Source organism: Patagioenas fasciata, chromosome 13, assembly GCF_037038585.1.
Source record: "Patagioenas fasciata isolate bPatFas1 chromosome 13, bPatFas1.hap1, whole genome shotgun sequence".
Taxonomy (NCBI): Eukaryota; Metazoa; Chordata; class Aves; order Columbiformes; family Columbidae; genus Patagioenas; species Patagioenas fasciata.
The window spans coordinates 15969333-15990750 of NC_092532.1; the positions used below are offsets into that span (position 1 = coordinate 15969333).

Sequence of the window (21418 nt, forward strand, 5' to 3'; positions counted from 1 at the left end):
GTCTCCCCTCTTTGGACCCTGGAAAAGGGTCCTACCAGAGCTGCTGTGGGAACAGGCAGAAGGTGAGGAGCTGGGAAAGTGTCGTGGCTTTGAGATTTTGCCTCTGCCAGAGCACAGGGCCAAGCTGGTGCCTGCTGCCCTGGCTGAGGAAGAGGATGAGGCATGTGTCTCTGCAGCAGCCCCAGTTTCTCACCCATCCCTCCTGTAGGAGCAGGAGCAGCAACCCCGTGTCCCAGGGCAAGTCCTTCTCCTGGCAGGAATGGCCAGGTCCTGCCCCCAGCCCTTCTCAGGGGTGCAGGGAAATCCCTCCTGCTGTAGACCCTCATCCGCCAGCACACATGGGCCAACACCATCATCATCTCTCCACATCCCCCTTCCTGCTTCTCTGTCCTACATGTTTGCACATGAGCGCTGCCAGTTTCCAAGAAAGGAGTTTACCAGCAGCAGCTCCGTTTATCTGCCTTCTCGGAAAGGCTCACCTCTTCCCATCTCCTCAGGGCAGGAGCAGGCTGCGTGCCTCCCAACAGCGGCTGCGGGACCAGTTTGACATGAGCTTACTGTTAAGCCGCGATGCTGGATGAAGGAGAGGTCCAGAAAGCCTCTCTCCAGCAGTGTTGCTGGAGCTGGGGCTGATCCACAACGGTATCTCCTTGATGATGGCACCTGCAGAGCAGCCCCAAAGGGCAAGAGGAGCTGCCAGGGCAGTGCTGGGGCCACTGGCACCCCCCGTTCAGAGCTGAGCCCTCCCGTCCCACAACATTTCAGATCCCTGCCAGTCTCTTATAGAAATGGGACATCACAGCCCTCCAGACCAGAGCTGCCAACCTGCTTGTTCAAGCAGCAATTTCTGCCAAGTCTTGGCCAGAGCATCTGCTGACCTCCCCACCAGTGCCGAGGGACACATGCAAACAAACAGCAGCAAGCAGCCCCAGGAGCCCACAGAGCTTCCAACACCCAACAAGCCTTTACATGAACTCACACAATAAACATGGCTTGCAGGAAAACAAACACAGGCACACTTTTCTCTGCCTAGGTTCTTAACCCTTTTCAAGCCTTGCTGGCTCAGCAGAGAAACCAGGGAGTCACCAGACCCCTTCCCTCTCCCATGCCAGCTTTTCTGCACCCCATGTTGTAGGAACAGGGTGTCTCCTTCTCCTCGGCTTCTGCCCAGAGCCTCCACGTTCCCATCAGGTTTCAGCTATAACCCCACTAGTGACCTGAGCCCCCAGCAGGTTGGTCGCAGAGAAACACACTTTTGCCCACCCAAACTTCCTTTCTGGGAGCAACCCACCTCCTGGTGCAAGAGCTCCTTGGGCTTCTGACCAGCTGTGGTGGCTGTGGGGTGTGTTTTCAGGGTCAAAGCAGCTGTCTCATCTCCTAAAGAGCAACAGGCTACAGATGCTGGCTGTTAGCATTTTGGTGTTGCCTGGGATTGGTTTAAAATGGGGTTGCTGAGGATAAAGGGTGGTTTCTGCTCTATGATTCCTCATATTAACCCCAAGGAGGCAACAGGAAAGAATCAAAGACAACAGAGATTAAGCATGTCCAGGCTTCAAAATGCTATTTGCAGAACACTTTCCCCCAGGACAGAGCTGATGTCAAACCAGGGCTTGTGACTGAAGGCAGTCCTGCTCACAGCTGTGTGCCAAAACAAAATAAGAGCTGCTGCAAGAGACGATGGGCCTGTGCCCCTTCTTGCTGCGCTGGACCACAGCCCAGAGACCTGTCCATGGGCATCCTCCATGTCCAGCCCCATCCCACACCTCCAGAGTACCATGGATTCATCTGCTCCAGGACAGTGGGCTGAAATTTAGGGAACAGCCCAACTGCAGGCAGCAAGACCCTGTGAGGTCCCCTAGAGCTGTGACAGAGGGGATGGGGGAGCACCGGCAAGTGCTAGAGCAAAAAATTTCCTCTGCGAGGGTTGCAGGGCAGTGGTGCAGCCACCCTGTGACCCCCACCGTCTGCCACTAACAGGCATCCGCCGAGAGGAAAGACCCCCATCTGCAAAGGCTGCGCCTCTTCCCCTGGGCACTCACCGGATGGCTGATAAATTAAAAACCCAACCAAAGTGCTCTCAGCTCCTGACCTGCTGCCAGGGCCCCTCGCTGACCCCACCGGCCCCAAGGCGACGAGGGCCACAGGGAAGGGACACGTGTCCTTTCCTGCTCTTTGAAGGGTTCCACTGTCCCCGAGGAGCTCACACCAGCTCTGCCCTGGGAAGGGTCCTGTGGAGTTTCCTGAGCCGGAATGGCATCTGGCTGCAGCAGACAATGCCATCGTGCGGCGGTTATTGCTTCCTCGGCTGAAACATCCATGCTAAAAACTGCTGCTTCTGTCTCAGAGTTACTTAGCAAACCCCTCTGCCCTGCCCAAGTGTCTGCACAGCAGATCCCCTTGCTGGCTGCTGGTAACTTCGAGTTGACCGAGGCTCCCAAATTCTGACTTCCCTGCGATCCTGGGCACCTCCAGAGCTCGACACCTCTCCCGCGGGCAGGATAGGGACCTCCCGGACAGCCCCAGCCTGTGGAGGTGCCAGGGTCCCGCAGATCCCACACAGGAGCTGGACCCATAGCTCAAGGGGCCACGTGGAGGGATGGATTTCAGGGGATTTCAGGTGATTTCATCTCTGTTGGATCATTTCCTGCTTATTGAGACACGGCACATGGATGCAGATAACCATCTCTGCTCTGCCGCTGGGACTTTCACTGCAGGACAATGGGCTGACTGAAAAGTTCAAAAAATAGCTCTCTGCTAATTATTTATGTGGCTCTGGATGTGTTATTTCCCTTTCCACATCCCCATTCACTTCTCCCTCGTCTGACTGCTCTCCCGGCTTGCTTTTTTGGTAACAGCTCATACAAAGATGGCCAAGAACAACTCTGAGCCGTACCCATGGGCAGGCAGGGTAGGAAGCCGCTGACAGGCTCAGTCCAGCCCTTTCTCCAAATTGCCAGCTGAAGTATTTCAAGGAAAAGCCGGTTTGTGGAAGATTTAAATGAAGCCCCTGGGGAGCACCCATGGGCCTGGAATCACCCGCTGGGGCTCAGAGAAGCAGCAGGAGTTGCCAAGAGGTGCTGAGAAACCCGAGCGCTGACTTCTCTGCAAGTGGCACATGTAACAAAGAGCCGTCCCCCATCACATCCTCAGAGGGACACCGTTGGCTATTTCTGGCTCCTTTTTTTGACATATAAATAGGCAGGAGTACAGTGTGATGAGTCGCTGCATCTCCTCTCCTCCTCGCACTTCCAACGCTCTGCCATGGAAGCCCAGGACGCTGACTCACCCTTCCTGCCATTGTGTGGTCTGGCTGTGGTCGCCCCCTGTTTTTTCCCCCTGGACTCCCTGCTTTCCTTCTTTCCCCTGCCCCTACCGGCGGGACTTTCCCCGGGGTATTTCTGCCGGGAGGTGGATACGGGTGAGCTCACCCTCCCGATTCAGCCAGCCACGCTGCTTCCCTGGCACGGCCACGGTTGTTTCTCTCGTATGTGGGGAATGCTGGTTGTGACACTTGACCAGGGCACTGACGGCAAGTTTATGCCTTTGGGAAACTTTTTGCCTGTGGAGAATTTGTCACAAGCCTGCCAGGTACAGACAAAGTGAGGGACCACCACCTCTGAGCAGCACCACTGCGGCCACGACCCACGTGCAGGAGGGCTGCGGGCCCCCAGGCCTGGTGGGAGGGAGGTACAGGCCCCCGACAGCCAAAACCCACCGAGAGGGAGCCGCGGGGGGCCCAATCAGTGGTGCCCGGCACCCACGGCCCTGACTCAAAGAACCCGGGGCAATAACGGCAGCGGCGGCACCGCGGCGGTTGTAGTTCGTGTAGCGCGGGGGGCGAAAACGCGTCCAGCGTTGTCAGGATGGCCGAGCGGTCTAAGGCGCTGCGTTCAGGTCGCAGTCTCCCCTGGAGGCGTGGGTTCGAATCCCACTTCTGACAAGACGTTAGCTTTTCCTACTACGATCCGATAGTTTTGCTTTTAATTAAAATTCATTCGTTAAATTGCTTGAATTGAAGCTTTGTTGTTGTTTGGATTGTGGTGCTTTTCTTTTTTTTCTTTTCCCAGCCGCCTCCAAGCAAAAAGCGGTCACCGAGCGGCGCAAAAAGGGAACTGTCAGAAGTGGGATTCGAACCCACGCCTCCAGGGGAGACTGCGACCTGAACGCAGCGCCTTAGACCGCTCGGCCATCCTGACCTGCCGCGGCACGCGCTCCGCGCCTCTGCCTTCCTCCGGCACCGCCAGGTCGTTCACGATCGTTCCGGAGCGATCACAGTGAGCAGGGAGGGGTACCCGAGGAAAAGCGGGTGTCACGCCCCCTACCTCCGGGGAGCTAAGGAGCCGTCAGCCTCGTCATCACCCCTGGAAAGGTGGTGGAACACCGCGGGAACCAGCCCCAGGCAGGTGAAGGTCGTCAGGAGCATGGCTTTTGGGGCAGGAGACCAACGAGATAAACTCCTACAATGACATTATGGATCTGGCAGACGAGGAGGGAGCAGCAGATCTTGTCTACTTGGACTTCTGCAGGGCCTTGGACACCGCGTCCCATAAGATCTTCCTAGACAAGCTGTTGGTGTCCAGGCACAAAGTCTAGTAGAAAGCGAGTAACCAGTGGTGTAACCCAGGGGTCAATACTCGGTCCAGTCCTGTTTAACATCCTCATTAGTGATCTGGATGGTGGGGCCGGGCACATCCTCAGCAGGTTTGCAGGTGACACCAAAGTGGGAGGAGTGGCTGATACTCCGGAGGGTCATGCTGCCACCCAGAGGAACCTGGACAGGCTGGAGAAATGGGATGGCGAGAAATCTGCTCAAGTTGAGGGTGATGAAACATTGGCCCAGGTGGCCCAGAGAGGTGGTGGATGCCCCATCCCTGGAGACATCCCAGGCCAGGCTGGACGGGGCTCTGAGCAACCTGATCTGGTGAAGATGTCCCTGCTTATGACAGGAGTTGGACTGGATGGGCTTTGAAGGTCCCTTCTAACCCAAATTATTCTATGATTCTGTGGTTCAACAAAGAGATGTGCAAAGTCCTGCCCCTGGGGAGGAACCAGCCTCGGCACTGGGACATGCTGGGGACCACAAGAAGGCCCTGGTGGGGCCAAAGTGAACATGAGACACAAAGAAGACTCGTGGTGTCCTGGGCTGCCTTAGGCAGAGCATGGCCAGGAGGTTGAGGGGGAGTCCTGCCACTGGTGGGGCCGCCCCCGGAGTGCTGGGTCCTGCCGGGATCCCCAGTACAAGGGAGACAGGAACGTATAGGATGATACAGGAGGGGCCGCAGCATCTCCCCGGTTTGGAGGGGCTGGGGCAGCCGCGGGAGCTCAGCCCGGCGCCCCCCACTCCCAGCCCGCCGCGCGGGGCCGGGCCGGACCCAGCCGGGCCGCCCGGGGGGGCAGCGGGGCCGCTCCCGAGCTCCGCCCGGGGAGGGGCGGGAGGCGGCCCAGGGCCGTGCCGGTGCCGGTGCCCGCGGCATGGCGGGGCTGCGCGGTGCCGCGCGGTCCTCGGGCGGCTCCCCGGGCCCCTCCGCCGCTCTGCCCGCCCTGGACGGCGCCTTCCTGCTCTCGCCGCTCGGGGGGCTGATGGTCGCCCAGATCGTGAGTACCGGGGAGGGGACACCTGGCAGGGGGGCTCGGCTCTGTGGGGCCGCATCACCCCCTCTGGATGCTTTTCTCTATTGCCCTGGCTGGAAACAGGCAGGTTCCCTTTGGCTGCCCTCCCTACCCCATCCTCGCTCTCTAACCCTAATCCACCTCTAACTCTGACATCCCTCAGTCTCCCTCTCTCCCCTTCCGTCTCTAAAGCCAAAGGAAAATTTGGCTGTTTGTCCTCATGCCCTTTTGCTGGTTGTACCTCGGCTTGATGCCCGGCAGCTCCCAGCGCTGGGCACGGGCTGATCCACATGGGCATCCCCGTGGGGCATGAGCTAGTGCGTCCCATCCCAGCACCCACAGCCCCTGGCCCCGACCAAGGTGTGTTGGGGCTACTCCTGGGGTCCCCACAGGACTCTCACATTCCCCGAGTTCTCCCAGCCCTCCAGGTTGTCCTCCTCAGCAGTTGGATTTGGCAGCTACTTTCAGACAAGCCCAGGGGTCTTTGTACCATCAAAACTCGCAGCAGCACCACCTCTTTAATTTCTTCAGCACCTGGGTCAACTGCAGAATAAACTGCTGCTGCTCCCTCCTGGTACTTGGGCACTCAGGTGCAATGTTTGTGCACAGGGGTGGGCATTCAGCTGCATATGAGGCCACGCATGATCCACCCCGGTGTTTGCCCGAGGTGCTCCACTGCTGCCGCGGGGACTCTGTTTGCTTGTACCCTCTCTCCGGGGCAGGGTTGTGGACAGTGGCAGCGGGACATGCCCTGAGCAGCCGCTGTGAAACACCTAGTTTAGACCTGGATCCCTGCTCCAGATTTGGACCCCTGGGCATAGCTGAGCTCCTTGCAACAAGGGAATAAACACTTGGGGAAGGATGCTGCAGGGCGTGTCTTGCAGGAGTATCAGGAAAGAAAAGATGGAGCCAAGATCAGCAGAAGGGGCCATTCAACCCTACATCTGGTCCTACCTCTCCAGCCCATTACTCGGACCACATCATTAAAAGTGCTCACCCAGCTCCAGTCCACCAAGCTCTGCTGCTCCCCAAAACCTCTCTCCTGCTTTTCTCGCCCCCGCAGCTGGAGCAGGGCAGCTCACACATGCTGCCTCCTGCTCCCAAAGCACGCCAAGCTTTTCCTATACATGTTTCTCCCCGCTGTGTGTTTTTCGATCACGAGTGCTAGAAATGGATGTGACAGACAACGAGACATTGTCAGGGCAGCCAAGCACCAGGGCGTTGTACTCAAGCAGGACAAAGGCCATTGTGTTTCTTCCATGACAATAAGCAATAAGGGCTTACGCAGGGGCAGATTGGCTTTCCAAAGAGCCCTTCTCCTCCCCACTGCTCCCCTGCCAAAGCAGGGGTGCTGGTGGCTTCACCAGCTCTGCCCAAATGGATCCCAACCCCAGCTGGGAAACAGAAGATGCTGCAGCTGCATTTGAGGCATGTTCTCACCCCACCTTGTCATGGGGGTCTCCCTGGGACATCTGATTGTGCTGGGAAATGTGGGCAGTGCAGGTCTGGAGTTTCTTTGCCCCTCGAGAAGCAGGTGCAAATGCTCCCTGCTCCGCTCTGATCCAGTTGGGAGGGGATGAAGGGTGGTGACAAAGCCCATCAGTATCCCACTGGCTGCTGGGGCCCCAGCTCTGTGTCCTGGTGCATGGGCTGTGGTTGAGGCTGTAAAATAAACAGGGCAAACCACAGAAAGTGTTGTTTGCTTTGCAACAGCCTTTTTTTTCCCAGCTCCATCACTATGTGCTGGTATCCCATCCCCTCCTTGTTCCATCACGGGCTAAGAGGCCTTTGAAATAAAAAAATACCTGCAAACTTGCTGCTGTGGCTGCTCCAGGGTTTTCCCCAGGGAGGGGATAGTGAAGGCAGCTGCTTCCTGGCCACATTGCTGTGAGCAAAGCAGGGCAGAATCTCCTCCAGAGTCCAAAGATCAGGGGTGGACGCAGCACAGGAAAGGTAAATAAAATAAAATAAAATAAAATAAAAAATGAGATGCCACCTTGGGTTGGGTTCTTCCACCCCTGACTGCCAGGGACCTGCAGGCAGATACCTGCTCTGTGCTGCTGCCTCTGCAGGGAGGGGACAGAACGGCTCTGCCTGTTTCTGCCCCAGCACACCCACAGGCTTACCCACCTGCTTTTCTGTCAGACACATGAAGCTGCAGTAGCTGTGTAGTTAAACCTGCTTAGCAGTGACAGGTGAGCCCTAGGAGCTGTAAGAACAGAAGGTATAGACCAGACCAGGCCAGACCAGACCTAACCAGTGGAGGAAAGCTTTTTCTTTTTTAAATGATGCTGCACCTGGATGGAGTCAACGCTGAGCTGGGACCCGAGGAGCCCTCATGTCCAGCTGTCATCCAGCCCACAAGTTGTCCCTAACACTGAAGTAGCACCCACAGAGACTGGTCCTGGGCAGGGGGGCTTCTTGGCTGAGAAGGGACATTTGGTGTTGAGGATGCCCAGGTTTCAGCCACCCTGCCTTGCAGGACATCCCTGTGCCAGCTCCTGGTGCAGCAGCACTGAGGAGGAGCCCATCCCCAAGTAATGAGGGCCTAGTGAGCCCAGCTTCATGGGCTATGTTCTGCTTCCCACCTGCAGGAACCACCACGTGAACACATTTCCCGTTTCACCCCACAGGTGCTCGGCTTACTGGTGTGGGCTCTCATTGCCGACACAACGTACTATCTGCACGCAGCATACGCCTGGGTGATGTTTGTGTCCATCTTCCTCTGGATAGTAACACTCCTTTTCCTCGTGACTTACCTCCTGCAGCTTCCGCTGAAGTTCTATGTGATCCCCTGGCCCCTTGTGGTAAGTAGCCAAGAGGGAAGGAGGGGGATCCTAAGTGGGAGGCATCCTGGGGAAATGCTGCAAGAAGATCAAGGCTTTGGGCTTTTCTGGGCTGATGGAGCAAAGTCCCCTGCACTTTGCGCAATGACACTGTTTCGTTCTGATTCTCAGTGGCTTAGAAAATTTTCAAGACAGGTAGCCCTGTATCACCCAGAAAGTTGGAGCTACTGTCACTGCTGCAGTTGTGTCAACCAGAAACCTCTCAGTGGGGTGTATTTCATGAGGTGTTAACCAGAGGCTTCTTCCCAGTGTGAGGGGCTGGTACCTGTTGCTGTTTCCCCAAGGGAAGAGAGAGGAATGTGAAGCTGAGCCTTTTGCTTATCACTCACACCAGCACACACAAGTCGGAGTTCAGACTCACGACCTCCTCTTTGCCTTCCCCAGCTGATGATCTTCAACGTTATAGCGACTGTCCTGTACGTCTCTGCCTTTGTAACGTGCGCGGCCGCCGTCCAGCCCACATCCTGGAGGCAGTGGGATTACAACCGAAGAGCCGCGGCATCCGTAAGTAGTTTGGGGCAGGTGAGGGCCATGGGGTGGGGGCAGCCGCCATGATCATGCTTGGTGTCTGCTCTTCCAGTTCTTTGCCTGTGTCGCTGTGATCGCCTATGGGGCCAGCACCTTCTTCAGCTTCTGTGCCTGGAAAGGGCTCGGAAGCAACGCAGCCACCAGCCAAGTGATCGATCACGCGTGAGGAGCGGTCGGCAAAGCCCAGCCTGGGGTCAGCCTGTGCCAGGCTTGGTGCCGGGCGCTCACGTGCCACCACATCTTGTTCTCAGACCTGTGCTGGCAGTGATGGTCAGTACTGGGTTATGTGGACACTGCTCTGTGGCCTCTGATGATGCTTCCAGCTGATGTGCCCACAGCACAAACCCACCAGGTGCTGTCACTCGCAGCCTCGCTGGAGGCTGAAGCTCCTGCTTGGCCTTGGGGTTCATCCAGATCCTCGCTGCAGCAGCTCCGCTGAGGGGGCTCAGCCAATTCGGCACACTGCAATACTAAAATTCACTAAACCAAGTGCAGGCTCCTGTCTCTGGTCATTCACAGCTGTGGTGTGTAAGTAGTTGCTGTTAACATGATCCATAAATGGTGGCAGAGCTGGAGGATGAAGGCTAAGCAAAAGAAGCAGTCTAAACTGTTCTTGTGTTGATTTCTAACAATTTGAAACACAAATTTTATGCTTTAAATAAAACTCTTCCTAAATCCAGCACTGGAGTCTGTGACTAAAAAGTCTGTCTTGTGAGCAGGAGCACGTACAGCACAGCATGGAGTGGAAAGCAGAGATGTCACTGGCGGAGGTGACTGCCCCTCGGCTCTGCATACGGACACTGCAGCCTGGCCCCAGGGGGGAAGGCTGTAAGTCCACAGGGTTCACCTTGCTTTGCCTTATATACCGGCACACACACACGTACGTGCACGCACAGCGAGTGTGCATCCAGGACTGTGAGAACACGAAAGAGGCACCGTGGCTTTGAGGAGCTCCCTCCTCCAGGCTCAGCACCACACACCCCCCATCAACCAGCAAATCAATTTTGCCTGTTAGTTACACGCAGTCTTCAAAAACTAAATCTAAGTTTCCAAATGCCCTGGGAACACTCACAGGATCGGTGCCTCAGGAGAACGGAGCCATGCTGCAGACAACACGTTCACCTTTGATTTCCTGGGCACGCAGGCTGGTGTTTGTCAGAACAAGAAGTGACGCCCAGCCAGACACGGCAGCTTTCCCCTTCGCACCCTCCTGGTACAAGCTAATAAAAACAGATGGAGTTCAATTTGTTTCCGGATCCCTGCGCACAGCAAAGCTGGAGCACAGTGACCTACACCGCAAAATCTACCTTATGATCTGTGGGGAAAAGTTTTAACAGCTTGTCTACAGAGGCAGGCTCAGGAAACTTAACTGCGTTAATGGAAGGTGTGGATTGAAAAGGGACCGGACAAATGCATCAGCCCCAGGGCAGGTCTGCCTTTATTTGGTTTTCTGTGAGCTAAATGAAGGGTCAAGTTTCCAAAGCTATGAATATATATATATAAATCAGTAACAGTATGAAAATTAGCTTCTTTCATGCACTGTTATGACAATGATAAAACTCTTAAATACCTAGTCAGACTTTCACAGAGATAACCCATTGTCTATAGAAATGTAATCTCTTTAAAAAGCCCTTTTCCCTGATGGAAAACGCACCAAACCAGGGATGAGTGACAGGAGCATCACAGGGGGATGAGATGTTCTGGGAAGAGCAGCCCACAGAAAACACACAGAAGAGAGCAGCACAGGGGCAGGAACGTATTGGAGGAAACACAGAGATACAATTCCCTGTCAAAATAAGAATTAATCCTAACTGTCCTTTGCAGCCTCTGAAATTAAAGGAGACCTTGCTCAAAATACAACAGAGCTCCCTTCAGAAGACAACCACCCAACGTATTCATTTATACCGTCATTAGTTTAAGTAATTCATTGAAACAATTGTAACAGGAAAAGAATGAACAATTTTTTCAGTAAAAAAAAATAGCAGGGATATATTTAGTTTTAACTGCAAATAATAATTTTAGCTCAACAATTAACAATCGAAACATTTCAACATGTTTCTTTTAAAATTGGATAAAACCTGTTCCTGACATTAAAAAGTCAACATCATATAAACAGGTGAGAAGTTAAATGAAGAATCCCAGTTCCTGCACTGACAGTAGAAGAACAACTGGACTTTAAGTCTTCGGTTTCTCTGATGTTAAGCTCAGGATTCACCTGGCAGAGGAGCTGCACCTGGTTTGTATTAAAACCACAACCCAATGTTTTCATACATTTTTTCTTTTTCTGGAAATAAGCATCTTGGAGCATCATCTCTGCTCGCTACCTGCCCACACAGGCCTGAGCACCCACTTCTGCGCTCATGGGAAAAGCTGCTTTTTACAGCACCGGTGGTAGCTAGATGTGTAAAAACCTGCAAATCCCAGCGGGATGAGCCCCTGATGGAGCCTCACCGGCCTTGCTGCTATGAGGAGGATCAGGAACAGGCATTTCCAACCACAGTGCTGTGACTTAACATCCTTGGGGATGTACTCATGTTGCCTTAGCAGGTTACTGTTGCTGAACAGAGAATCAAAACGAGCTTGTGTGGTGTTCACCAGAACGGAAAACCCGTAAAAAACTGCTTTTGATCAGAACACAGAAGAATTTCTAACTCTCCCCTTTTCTAAAAAAAGACAAAAAAGAGAAGACATGTTGCAAATTTTAATTTTGCTTCAGCTTCTGGCTTTTATCATTCAAATCTGACAAGCAGAAACTTATGGAAGGAGCTTAAAAAATTCTTAAGGAATATTTATTTTGTTTTGTTAAAGGAAGCGTGTGAGTGTATCTGTGTATCTGTGTTTGTGCATGTACGAGGGAGATTTCAACAAACTAGAATAATTCCAGACAAAAAAACTGCACAACCATGAGCACAACATATTAGAAACTTAATGAGATTAATTACTGCAGAGTCAAAATACGCTACGCTTTGCACTGCTAGCCAGTTTTTAAAAAGCCGCTATGGTCTGGCCACAAACCTGTTCAACGATGCTGTATTTTATAGTGTAAGTATGGCTTATTTTTGCCTGTGTGGCCAGGAGTCTTGACTGCCATTCAAAAACTATTTTGGCTGAAGAACAAAATCCTGGTACTGTTGAAATCACTGTTGGATGTCAACAGAAACAGGATTTCAACTCATTTGTTCTTGTAGGACATTTGTTGTCCACAAACAACAACGTGGAATGGCCTGGCCATCACCTTCCTCTGTCTAGGCTGGGTTCTCATGGGGTGACAGCCACCAACTAACACCTTTGCTGCTGAAGGACATCTCCCCTCCCCTGCTGCACCGATCTGCTGCGGGACTGAGCGCAGAGCTCTGCTCCTCACCCGTGTTTCCATCTGCTCTAAGGCTTTTAAAGACGCATTCGCGTTGCCTCAGCACCTCATTAAGCAGAAGATTAACGTGTCCGAGCAGCTCAAGAACGGAGGGTCCCTGTAGCTCCAAACACAGTTTAATCCCAGCTGCCAAGAGATGCGCCTGGGCTTTTGTGACGGGTTTGTGGCCACAGCTCCACCAGCAAGCTGCTGAAAAAGTCACTGCTGCACTCACATTGCGAACAGTTTAACAGCAAAACCACGACTTGCAATCAGCGTGACACTTAGCGCAGTGAGCGACACGGTGGTCAGCAAGTCTGCGCCCAACCTAACATCAAGCTTATGTTACTAGAACTAATGCAGCTGTGCCACTGCCGAAAAGAAAGTAAGAAATCGCATACATAGGCCAGATTTCAGTTTATTGTGGTTATTTTTCCCAGTGTAGAATAGCTGGGGCCTGAGCAAAAGTGGAACAGAAAATTTTGCACATTAAGGATGAGGCTTAAAAAAGCCAGAGAGCAGACGGATTTACACACTAACATTTCAATTGTCAGAGCTGAGACACAGTCTTACGATAGAACATCTACATATTAAAACATATTCTTCCAGTAGAAAGTTGCAGCACTTACAATCATATTAAAGTATTAAAAAAACCAAACCCAAACCAACAAAACATTGACCGGGAGGAACTCAGAGGTTACACACTCGCACCTGTCCTTCCAAGAGCCAGAGGGACATACTCTTTTTACATTGTCTTCTTGACTCTGAAAAGTTCTATATTTCGGCAAGACAGTGAAGATGTCAACCCAAATAACAAGGGCAAAGTCCTATTTATTGTCCTCTCGGCGCGCTGCGCTTCTCAGTCTGCGCAATGGTTGGGTTGGTGTACAAATACTGGTACAGCTGGAAATGTCTTATTCTGTGGTCACTGAATACCAACCAGAATTCACAAACAGATGTTTTTAGGGTCGGGTCTCTAACGATACAGCCTGGAGGGTGAATGTGTTTCATCATGTAAAAGCACCTTGATTCTCATGACCTTTAGTGTTCTGATGTCCCAATGAAAGCAGCAGCACTCATCTGGAGGAGAGTAGTGCATGAACTCTTCTACGAAGAGGATATTGATGATTTGTTTAATGAAGTCACCACTAATCCACTGCTTAAATCCAGACTTCGACCTTCTTTTTCCTAAAAAAAGGGAAGAAAAAAGATCCTTGACTCAATGCTGTTTTGTTCAAAAAATTAAACAGAAAATTAATATTCTGTCTGTTACATCAAATCAATATAAAACTACATATTACCTGAGCACCTATGATTGCATGCAGCTTGCTGTGAGACTTAAAAATGCCTAGCAGAGAATTTATTTTCTCCTGTTCGTATCTGTAGGTGAACTCAGACCTCACGAAGAGCCCAGGTCAGAGCGGAGCTGGCTCGGGTCCCAATCAGGGATGCTCAGCCAGCAGGTTCAGCCGGTGCTCAAGGAACCAGTGAAATCCAGCTCCTGGGGTTTGCAAACCCCAGCTGAAATGATTCCTGCTGCTGAGACATGGACTGTCTCGTTCTCCTCAACCTGTCCATGTTTTCAGAAAACTGACAGTGTGGGGGGAGATAGCAGAGGACACAATTCTGCCAACAATTTTGACTCTTTTGCTCCTTTGTAAAATGTGACTGGAAAGATTTTACATGTATTTCATTTCCCTAGGAAAGGGCTCATCCAAAACCTTAATACTTTTGTTGCTTTGTTTCTCCACCCTGGACAGAGAGGAGGAAAAATACAAACAGAACAAGCTTAAAAAGCTAATTTTGGATTGGCTGAAAAAACCCAAAACCAAATAACAACAAAACCCCATATCATAGACTCACAGAACGGCCAAGGTGCAAAGAGACCTCTGCAAGTCGTCGGTCCAAGCCCCCCGTTCATGCATGGCCACTTGGGACTGTGTCCAGGTGGCTTCTGAGTATCTCCAAGGATGGAGACTCCATAACCTCTCTGGGCAGCCTGTGCCACTGCTCCATCACCCACACCATGAAAAAGTGTTCCCTTATGTTCGGTTGGAATGCAACATTAAAGATGCAGAAAGTTCATCTTTCTGAAGAACTGTTCCACCTGCCAGCTTTGTTCCTGCTTTCTAGAAATTATTAAATGTGCATTTTGAGTTTAAATAGCCCCTCAGTAAAGTTATTTTCCTTTTGACTCTGTACATGTCTGAATAAATGCTGCTGCCTGCTGTAGTAACACTGCCTCTAGTGCTCTCGGGCAGAGCCACACAAAGCCAACAGCCATTATGCCAATGAAAATAAACAATGCGACATACTTACAGCTCTGTAATCCAAGAACATTTCTTTGAAAGCCAGAAAGTCAGTGAATGTGAGGAGCATATCAAATATATCACCTGCCATTTCATCTTTGTGCTGTCTGTGGAGAGAAAGAGTTGGGGAATTAGAAAATTGTGTGGGAAAGAAAGTCTTTATTTTTAAACGGTATGAAGTAAAAAATGATATTGGGACAAGTAGAACGATATCAAAATTCAAGCAAGAATGTTATTAGGGGTCTATCATAAAGTGAAACTTTAGCCAAATATCACCTTGCAGGATTTCCAATCCAAATACATTAAGATATTATATTTATCTAAATCCAAGAAGAACATCACACCAGACCCTGAAAACCAGACAAAGAAACTGACCTGTAAGTCATCAGAATTAACACTCCACTGGCATTTATCTACTTTAATTCAATTTAAAATTAAATTGATTAAAATATTTTAAGATATTCAGTTCCAAATTACACTTGATTTTCTTATTCAAGGGCAAAACCAATGATCTTTCAAAAGTGACCTCTTCGGGAAGCTGGTTAAGCTAAAGTGACCAAATGCAAAAGCTTAAGACAAACCAAACTCTTCTCTGAACGCTCTGTACAAGAATTGTAACAAAGGCATTTCACCACCTGACTCTTGAAAGACTACCAGGATACTTAGGTGTCCAACGACAAGCCTGAGAGACATGCATGAGACTTAACCTTTGAAGGGTCTGCTTTCAAAGGGACAACGATTATGAAAACCCTCCAGTGTTCTCATTCTGATTTCTCTTCCAACCCTGTAAACCCCAATACATTTCAGCAGGACAGTTCAGAAATTCAGAGTAGCAGGACATGGTGAACGCAAAAAAAAAAGTGGTCAGTCATTGCTTGCAAGAATACTTTTTTTTTTTAATTAAAGAAGAACCAACCCAAGCCCTAAACTAGATAAAAAGAAATAACTGAGAGGCACTTGAGCCACCCCCCAACCCAAAATAAAGCAGAGACTTACTGCAATGACATTGTGAAAGCAGTCATATTAAAACCAGGAATCCGATCAAGCAATTTTTCTTCAATGTATTTCTCTACTAAAGAAATCTGAAAAACAAATAAACCATCCCTATAACACCATAACAATTTTCAGGAGATTTCCAACCAGCACACCTTCCTGACACCGACACCTTCTATTATCCTCACTGGGGAAGCAGCTGCAGATGCCTCAGCTGGGTGTTGTTGGTTCAATCATTCACATCACCACTGAGCTCAACATTTTTGCTGGGAATATTGGTGAGAACAAACACTAGTAATAAATTATTTTTAAATCATTTAATGGTATTGACTAGTAGGCTGGTATAGTTTCATAATTATACTTTATATGAAGAAAGTAATTGAAGTTTCCAATACACTAAATAATACAACTGGAGAAGAACGAACTCTGTTATGCACACAGGTTAAATGCACTATTTACTACCGCAATAGGCTAAATTTCTATTCAAGACATATGCAACTTCCAAAACATCAGGTAAAACAAAGAGAAAGGAACCTGTAGCTCCAGAAAACATCTTTCTTGCTCGCAGATCATGACTGTGCTTCAGAAAGAAACAGCAGGCTGGCTCTGTACCATGTAAACCCAGTATTTTATAAAGGGGGGGAACAAAGAACCTGACACTGGCCTTAATAAAAATAAAAAAGCAATACATATGAAAACCAGGAAAAAGTATCTTACATATTCATTAAAAATAGAAGTATAGATGAGCTTGTTTTCTTCTGAGTCATCAAACTCCTGGTAGTGCTTCTCCATAAAAGTCCTCTGTATTAACTGGAAATCATCATCTGGATCACAACAAAACGCATCACAGAGTTACGAGTTTAGTCATTCTTTTTGCAACACAAACCCACATTCACTCGTCCTCTGTCGCAGGACACGTGCAGTCAGTCACACCAGCACCGCAGCTGCCGCGGAGCCTCCGTTCTGAGCCATCAGCGAGAAGACAGAGGCGCAGGGCAGCAGGACTTGGGTGTGCATTGAACTGCAGCTGTCACAATGCGAGGGGATGCTGCCAAGGTGCAAGGTGTTCACAATGGAACAGGATGCACATACCCACAATCACTTCTTTTAAGTTTCATTTACGCTTAGTATGAGCTAAAAAGCCGTCCTGTTTTACATTTTATCAATGAGGTTATTTACTTTGAACCTCATTTTGTTCAGGTTTTCAAGTCAGCAGCAGTGAGCACCTCTTCCCTGCAATAACTCAAAATAATTATTCTTTCCTTGAATTAAAAAAACATTACTGAAACGCCAGGACTCATTTTCAACTGTTGAAGATTTTTTTTTCTCCAGTTGTGGAAGGAAACAAGAATAAAAATGAACACAGTAGGTCACCACTGAATTCAACAGAGCAGGTATAAATGTAAAGTTCACTTACAGTGTTAAAATACACCAGTCTCTGCTTTCTAAACCCTGACATAGTGAAAATCAGTTCAGTTTGTGTTTCTCCAGATTCAGCTACATCACCAGGCAAACTGAGGCTGCAGAAATCTAGATCTCTCTGGGAAGGATGTGGTCAAAAAGATTATATGCTGTTCTTTGAAGCAGCTGATGGCTGATTAGCACGAATTCTGTCTGGGCATCTTGTAAACTACTTCCTTGCACACACTGACTTCGCAGTTAAAATTATGGTCCTCAGAATTTAGCACCTTTTATTGGCTGGGCTCACATGATGAGCTTGGCGCCATTCAACCTTCCTGCCACGTTACAATTCTGCACATCCATCCAAGTGACGTGAAGCCAAATCAACTCCAAAGGGTGGTCTCAAAAAGTGGAAAGTGGTACGACACGATGACATCTAGCCCATTACACAATGCTGCTGCAGACAGGGAAAATAAACCGTTCTCTGTATTGTGCAGAGGCGGAACAAGGAACAACACACCCAAACTGCAGCACAGGCACCTTGTATCACATATGATAAACCAGTTCAGTACTACAGAAAATAGCGTGGACAAATCATGGCAGCTTCTAGAACAACCAGACAAACGCATTAGGAGAGGCTCAGGCAGAGCTGGGAACAGAAGGCGCCCTCTCCCAGTCTCTTCCATCCCCTTTACAATTTGGTATAAAATTCCAGAAAGCCTTGATTTCTACATGAGATTTACAAGTGCCTTTATTATTTATTTACGAAGGAGCAGCAGTACACGGAATAATTTTTAAGACTCATAAGCCCACTGCTGTGCAAACAGCACAAAAGAGACTTTTGTGCATAATTTTACCATGCTAGCAGGTTCAGGGTCACAGGAACAAAGGAAGGAAAGTTTCCATGAAGCAGGCAGGGACTGTTTTGGCTCTGTATGTCTGCCAACAGAAGGGCAGCTTGCAATATGTTCAGCACCCATCTTGTCTATAACTGCTTGCAGAGCTTACCCATTATAATATCCTCCAGATAGCCAATAACCGCATCAAACTCTGCGTCAGAAGGGGAGGAGCTGAAAATTAAGACAGACAGTACTGCATAAATACACATTTCAACCACAGTAGAAATAAAGGTTAACATTAAGAAGTGTTAACAAAAGCCTAAGCACAAATAAGCCCAGTAATTACAAGATAAATGAATAATTTCCTAGTTGCAACCCACAAAACAATCCATGGCACTGACTCAACTGCTTCGCGGGGATTCTCATCAGGCTTCTACTGTATTTTCTGCAGATCGGTTCCTATAAATGGTGTTTTACTGGCATTACTGTTAAGATAATTCCAGTCTTAGTGCAGAAGGATGTAAAGGGTGTCATTAGAACAGCAAATTAAGCATTTTCCAGCCCACAAAACCCAACTGTTACCCTGGGCCTTCCTTCCACTTTCTTCCCTGCTTAACATCACCTGGTGACCACAGGGTTCTGGACACTCTAGAGAATATTTTGCAATACTTGTGGAACCACCTGAACTCCATGTATACACAATATTATATAACCAAAGGAACTTAAATATTTTTTCTTTTGCAAGAGACATCCCTGCATGCTACAAATAAATGGCACAACCTCCTAATGTCATTCAGTTGTGAGCAAATATTAAACACCATTATGGATCTGAAGTCATCCAGGGAAGAAACCTTTGGTACCAGCATTTCATGACCCTGGATCCCTCTGCTAAATTTATTATTGTGCAGCTTGTTCAGACACATTAGACAGTCCACAGAATCTTCTTGGGCCCTGGCATTCAAGACTCATGTTTAGTGAGGAATTAACTCTTCCTATATTCTCCAGCAGACGAAAGAGGCTTTTATCACACATGAGGGAAACAAGTCTCAAAGAACGTTTGTCTTTAAGAAAAGATTAGCTTTGATCAGTGAAAGCACCATTTTAATTAAATTAAATGTCTTTCTACTTCTCTTTAAGTTTCTTTTTAGCAAACAGAGTAAAACACTTTCACACTAAGTTTAAAAAAAAAAATCATTATTTTGCTATTGAATAATAATCCAGTGAAATTAATCCAACAACAGTTTAACCGACAGTTTAACTACAACAAGTCACAGGACTCATTCTGACCCCCAAAAATGTAAAGGTTTTTGATTTTAAAAGGCATCTGATCACCAAGCAATGTTGTAGCAACATCTGTAATCTGTTAAGCCACGGGAGATGAGCAAAGGCAAGACAAGGGAGTGGAAAAGCGTGCTGTTGCACTGGCGGGGATGACAGCACCGAGAGAGGATCTGGCACTGAATATTACGTAGCCTGAGCACCACGCCACTTCACGAAACAGGGCACATCACTTGCCATTTATGTGCGAGGACAGGAGACTTTGCTAAGGATACTTTCCACTCTTTTTTTCCCCTCAAAAGCAGCACTACTGCTGATTTTATAGCTTATTCCAACAAAAAATTTTAAGTATTTACACCCTGGTTTAGGTCTGTAAGGCAAATAATGAAATGTTAACTGTTTCAAAGCAAAAGCAATTCCACCTCTCTATACAACACACCTGAAAAAACACATGCTCACCAATCTTTGGGTTAAGCCTTTTTCCTGATCGTGTCTAGTCTAGGCCAGAACAAGCGGTGCTGCAGGAGCAGCCTACGGAGCACATGGCCTCTCAGGTCACAGGGCATCACAAATGAACCAAATCTACAAACTAGAGCGACAGAGGCACAGGCACACATCCCCTTCTGCCACAAGCTTTAGAAGAGTATGCCAGACAAAAGTGTGGTGAAGTAGCACCCTAATATCTACCTGTGCACAATTTGGTTGAAGTCACCTGTAAAAAGTCTCACATTCTAGGAGGAGTGCGTTCAAACACAGAGAAGTCTCTTCTTAAAACCTGTGACAACGTATGGTCTTGAAAAGGAAGGAGAAATTTAAAATTAACACAAACCCTCTGATTTCTATTATATACGTAATCTATTTTGATCACTTAGCGAGGGGTATCTGGTGCTACACTCCCTGCAGGTTTATTTAGTTTGACTTCGCTAAACTCTGAAACTCCTAGAGCTTTGCGTTCTGTGCCTTTGTTCTTCTAAGAGGTAGAATCTGCTAATCAGTCTGGTGTAAATTCATTCCTGTGGTTATATTCCCATTAAAATATTTTAATTAGGAAACAGTTCATTGAAAGCCTGACACCGAACGCAGGGTACTCACACGGCTACACCAAAGTTTTCTTCATCGGAAGTCTCCATCGTTACCACATAACCAGCCTGGAGCAGAGGCAATCTGCTGTATTGCTGCTGTGCGTGGTTATTTCTTCTTTTCAGACAAAGTGCTAAAGAATAACATAACTTAGAATGAAAACAAATTCAATCGTTAAATTACCATACACTTCTCAAATAGCGAATCAGGAGGGAACCTTTTAATTTTTCAATGTAGGAGTTTCAAAATAGCGTACTTTCAAATTTACTGCTACTTTTTCTCCCTAATAACTCAAATTCTCTAGGAACTTTATCTGCTTACTCAGAGAACAGGCTCAAAATCATTCACACTTGCAGTTAACTTCTGTAAGGGGGTTTTACTTGACTTTAATATCTTTACTCTTGAAGGTTCCATGAATGACTATTGTAACAACACAGGAAAATGAAGCCAGATAAGATGAAGATGCCACCCTGGCCCAGTGCACCGGAAGAGCTGCCAGGCCAGGTGATGGTGATTGCAGCTGCCGGGGGCTCGGCCAGCCCTGGGCAGTAAGCAGTTGCTGGCCCATCACCCAGGCCAGGGCACACAGCAGCTCAGGCCCCGGGGCCGGTTCTGTGCGTGCACTGGGGACAAGCAGCTCCCGCCACCCCCGCTGGGTTACACCCAATACCGGCCTTCAGCACAGCCCGCCAGGGCAGGAACCAGCTCTGCAGCACTACGACACGGGAGGAGGGATGAGCATGAGCCTCGCCTCCTCCTCCTCGGTCCTGGCTCCTGGGGAGAGCGAAGCCCCCGGCCCTGTCCCTCCCTAGGAGGTCCAGGCACCCGCTCTACCTCCCCCTGCCCAAAGGGACCCGGAGAGCCCAGCCACCATCTTCCCCCCGAGAAGACCGGCTCTTATCGGTCCTCCCTTCCCGAGGAACACGGGCATCGGGCCCGCGCCACCTCCGCTCCGCCTCAGAGAACGGCCCCGGCCCTGCCCCACACGTACCGCGGGTCCCGGCAGCCAGCGCCGCGCCGCCATGGCACGCACCCCCCACGCCGCCGGCCCGGTCGTCTCCTGGGAAACGCTTCCTTCCGCCGCGCCCGCAGCCAATCCCAGAGCGGAGGCGGCCCTGGAGGGCCCGCCCACACCCTCGAAGGCCCAATGAGAGCGCGCGGCAGGGTGGGGGGAGAAGGCAG

General features: G+C 49.4%; 2 protein-coding genes and 2 non-coding genes across 4 annotated transcripts; 2 read left to right on the plus strand and 2 right to left on the minus strand.

Moving 5' to 3' along the window:
• Positions 1-3857: 3857 nt before the first annotated feature.
• On the plus strand, positions 3858-3940 carry TRNAL-CAG (transfer RNA leucine (anticodon CAG)). The gene has a single exon. It is a non-coding gene; the product is annotated as a tRNA-Leu (tRNA).
• A 173-nt stretch (positions 3941-4113) lies between these two features.
• Positions 4114-4196, minus strand: TRNAL-CAG (transfer RNA leucine (anticodon CAG)). The gene has a single exon. It is a non-coding gene; the product is annotated as a tRNA-Leu (tRNA).
• A 1276-nt stretch (positions 4197-5472) lies between these two features.
• On the plus strand, positions 5473-9712 carry PLLP (plasmolipin). Its single transcript, XM_065848623.2, has 4 exons — positions 5473-5595; positions 8244-8417; positions 8841-8960; positions 9037-9712. Exons 1-4 carry the CDS (start codon positions 5473-5475, stop codon positions 9148-9150), a joined length of 531 nt encoding a protein of 176 aa, XP_065704695.1. The 3' UTR covers positions 9151-9712.
• Positions 9713-10399: 687 nt separating this feature from the next.
• ARL2BP (ARF like GTPase 2 binding protein) lies at positions 10400-21334 on the minus strand. The gene is made up of 7 exons (XM_065848607.2): positions 21228-21334; positions 20249-20369; positions 18048-18109; positions 16356-16462; positions 15642-15727; positions 14656-14752; positions 10400-13524 (listed from the first exon to the last, which is right to left on the minus strand). Exons 2-7 carry the CDS (start codon positions 20284-20286, stop codon positions 13444-13446), a joined length of 471 nt encoding a protein of 156 aa, XP_065704679.1. The 5' UTR covers positions 20287-20369; positions 21228-21334; the 3' UTR covers positions 10400-13443.
• Between the last annotated feature and the right edge of the window lie 84 nt (positions 21335-21418).

What these genes read in the sequence shown, in the direction of transcription:
- PLLP (XM_065848623.2), top strand. Translation starts at nt 5,473, where the DNA reads ATGGCGGGGCTGCGCGGTGCCGCGCGGTCCTCGGGCGGCTCCCCGGGC. An exon ending in GGCTGATGGTCGCCCAGATC is followed by an intron (nt 5,596 to 8,243) that starts GTGAGTACCGGG and finishes TTCACCCCACAG; the next exon opens with GTGCTCGGCTTACTGGTGTG. An exon ending in ACCGAAGAGCCGCGGCATCC is followed by an intron (nt 8,961 to 9,036) that starts GTAAGTAGTTTG and finishes CTGCTCTTCCAG; the next exon opens with TTCTTTGCCTGTGTCGCTGT.
- ARL2BP (XM_065848607.2), bottom strand. Translation starts at nt 20,286, where the DNA reads ATGGAGACTTCCGATGAAGAAAACTTTGGTGTAGCCGT. An exon ending in CTTCTATTTTTAATGAATAT is followed by an intron (nt 15,728 to 16,355) that starts GTAAGATACTTT and finishes TTTGTTTTTCAG; the next exon opens with ATTTCTTTAGTAGAGAAATA. An exon ending in GCTTTCACAATGTCATTGCA is followed by an intron (nt 14,753 to 15,641) that starts GTAAGTCTCTGC and finishes TTCTCTCCACAG; the next exon opens with ACAGCACAAAGATGAAATGG.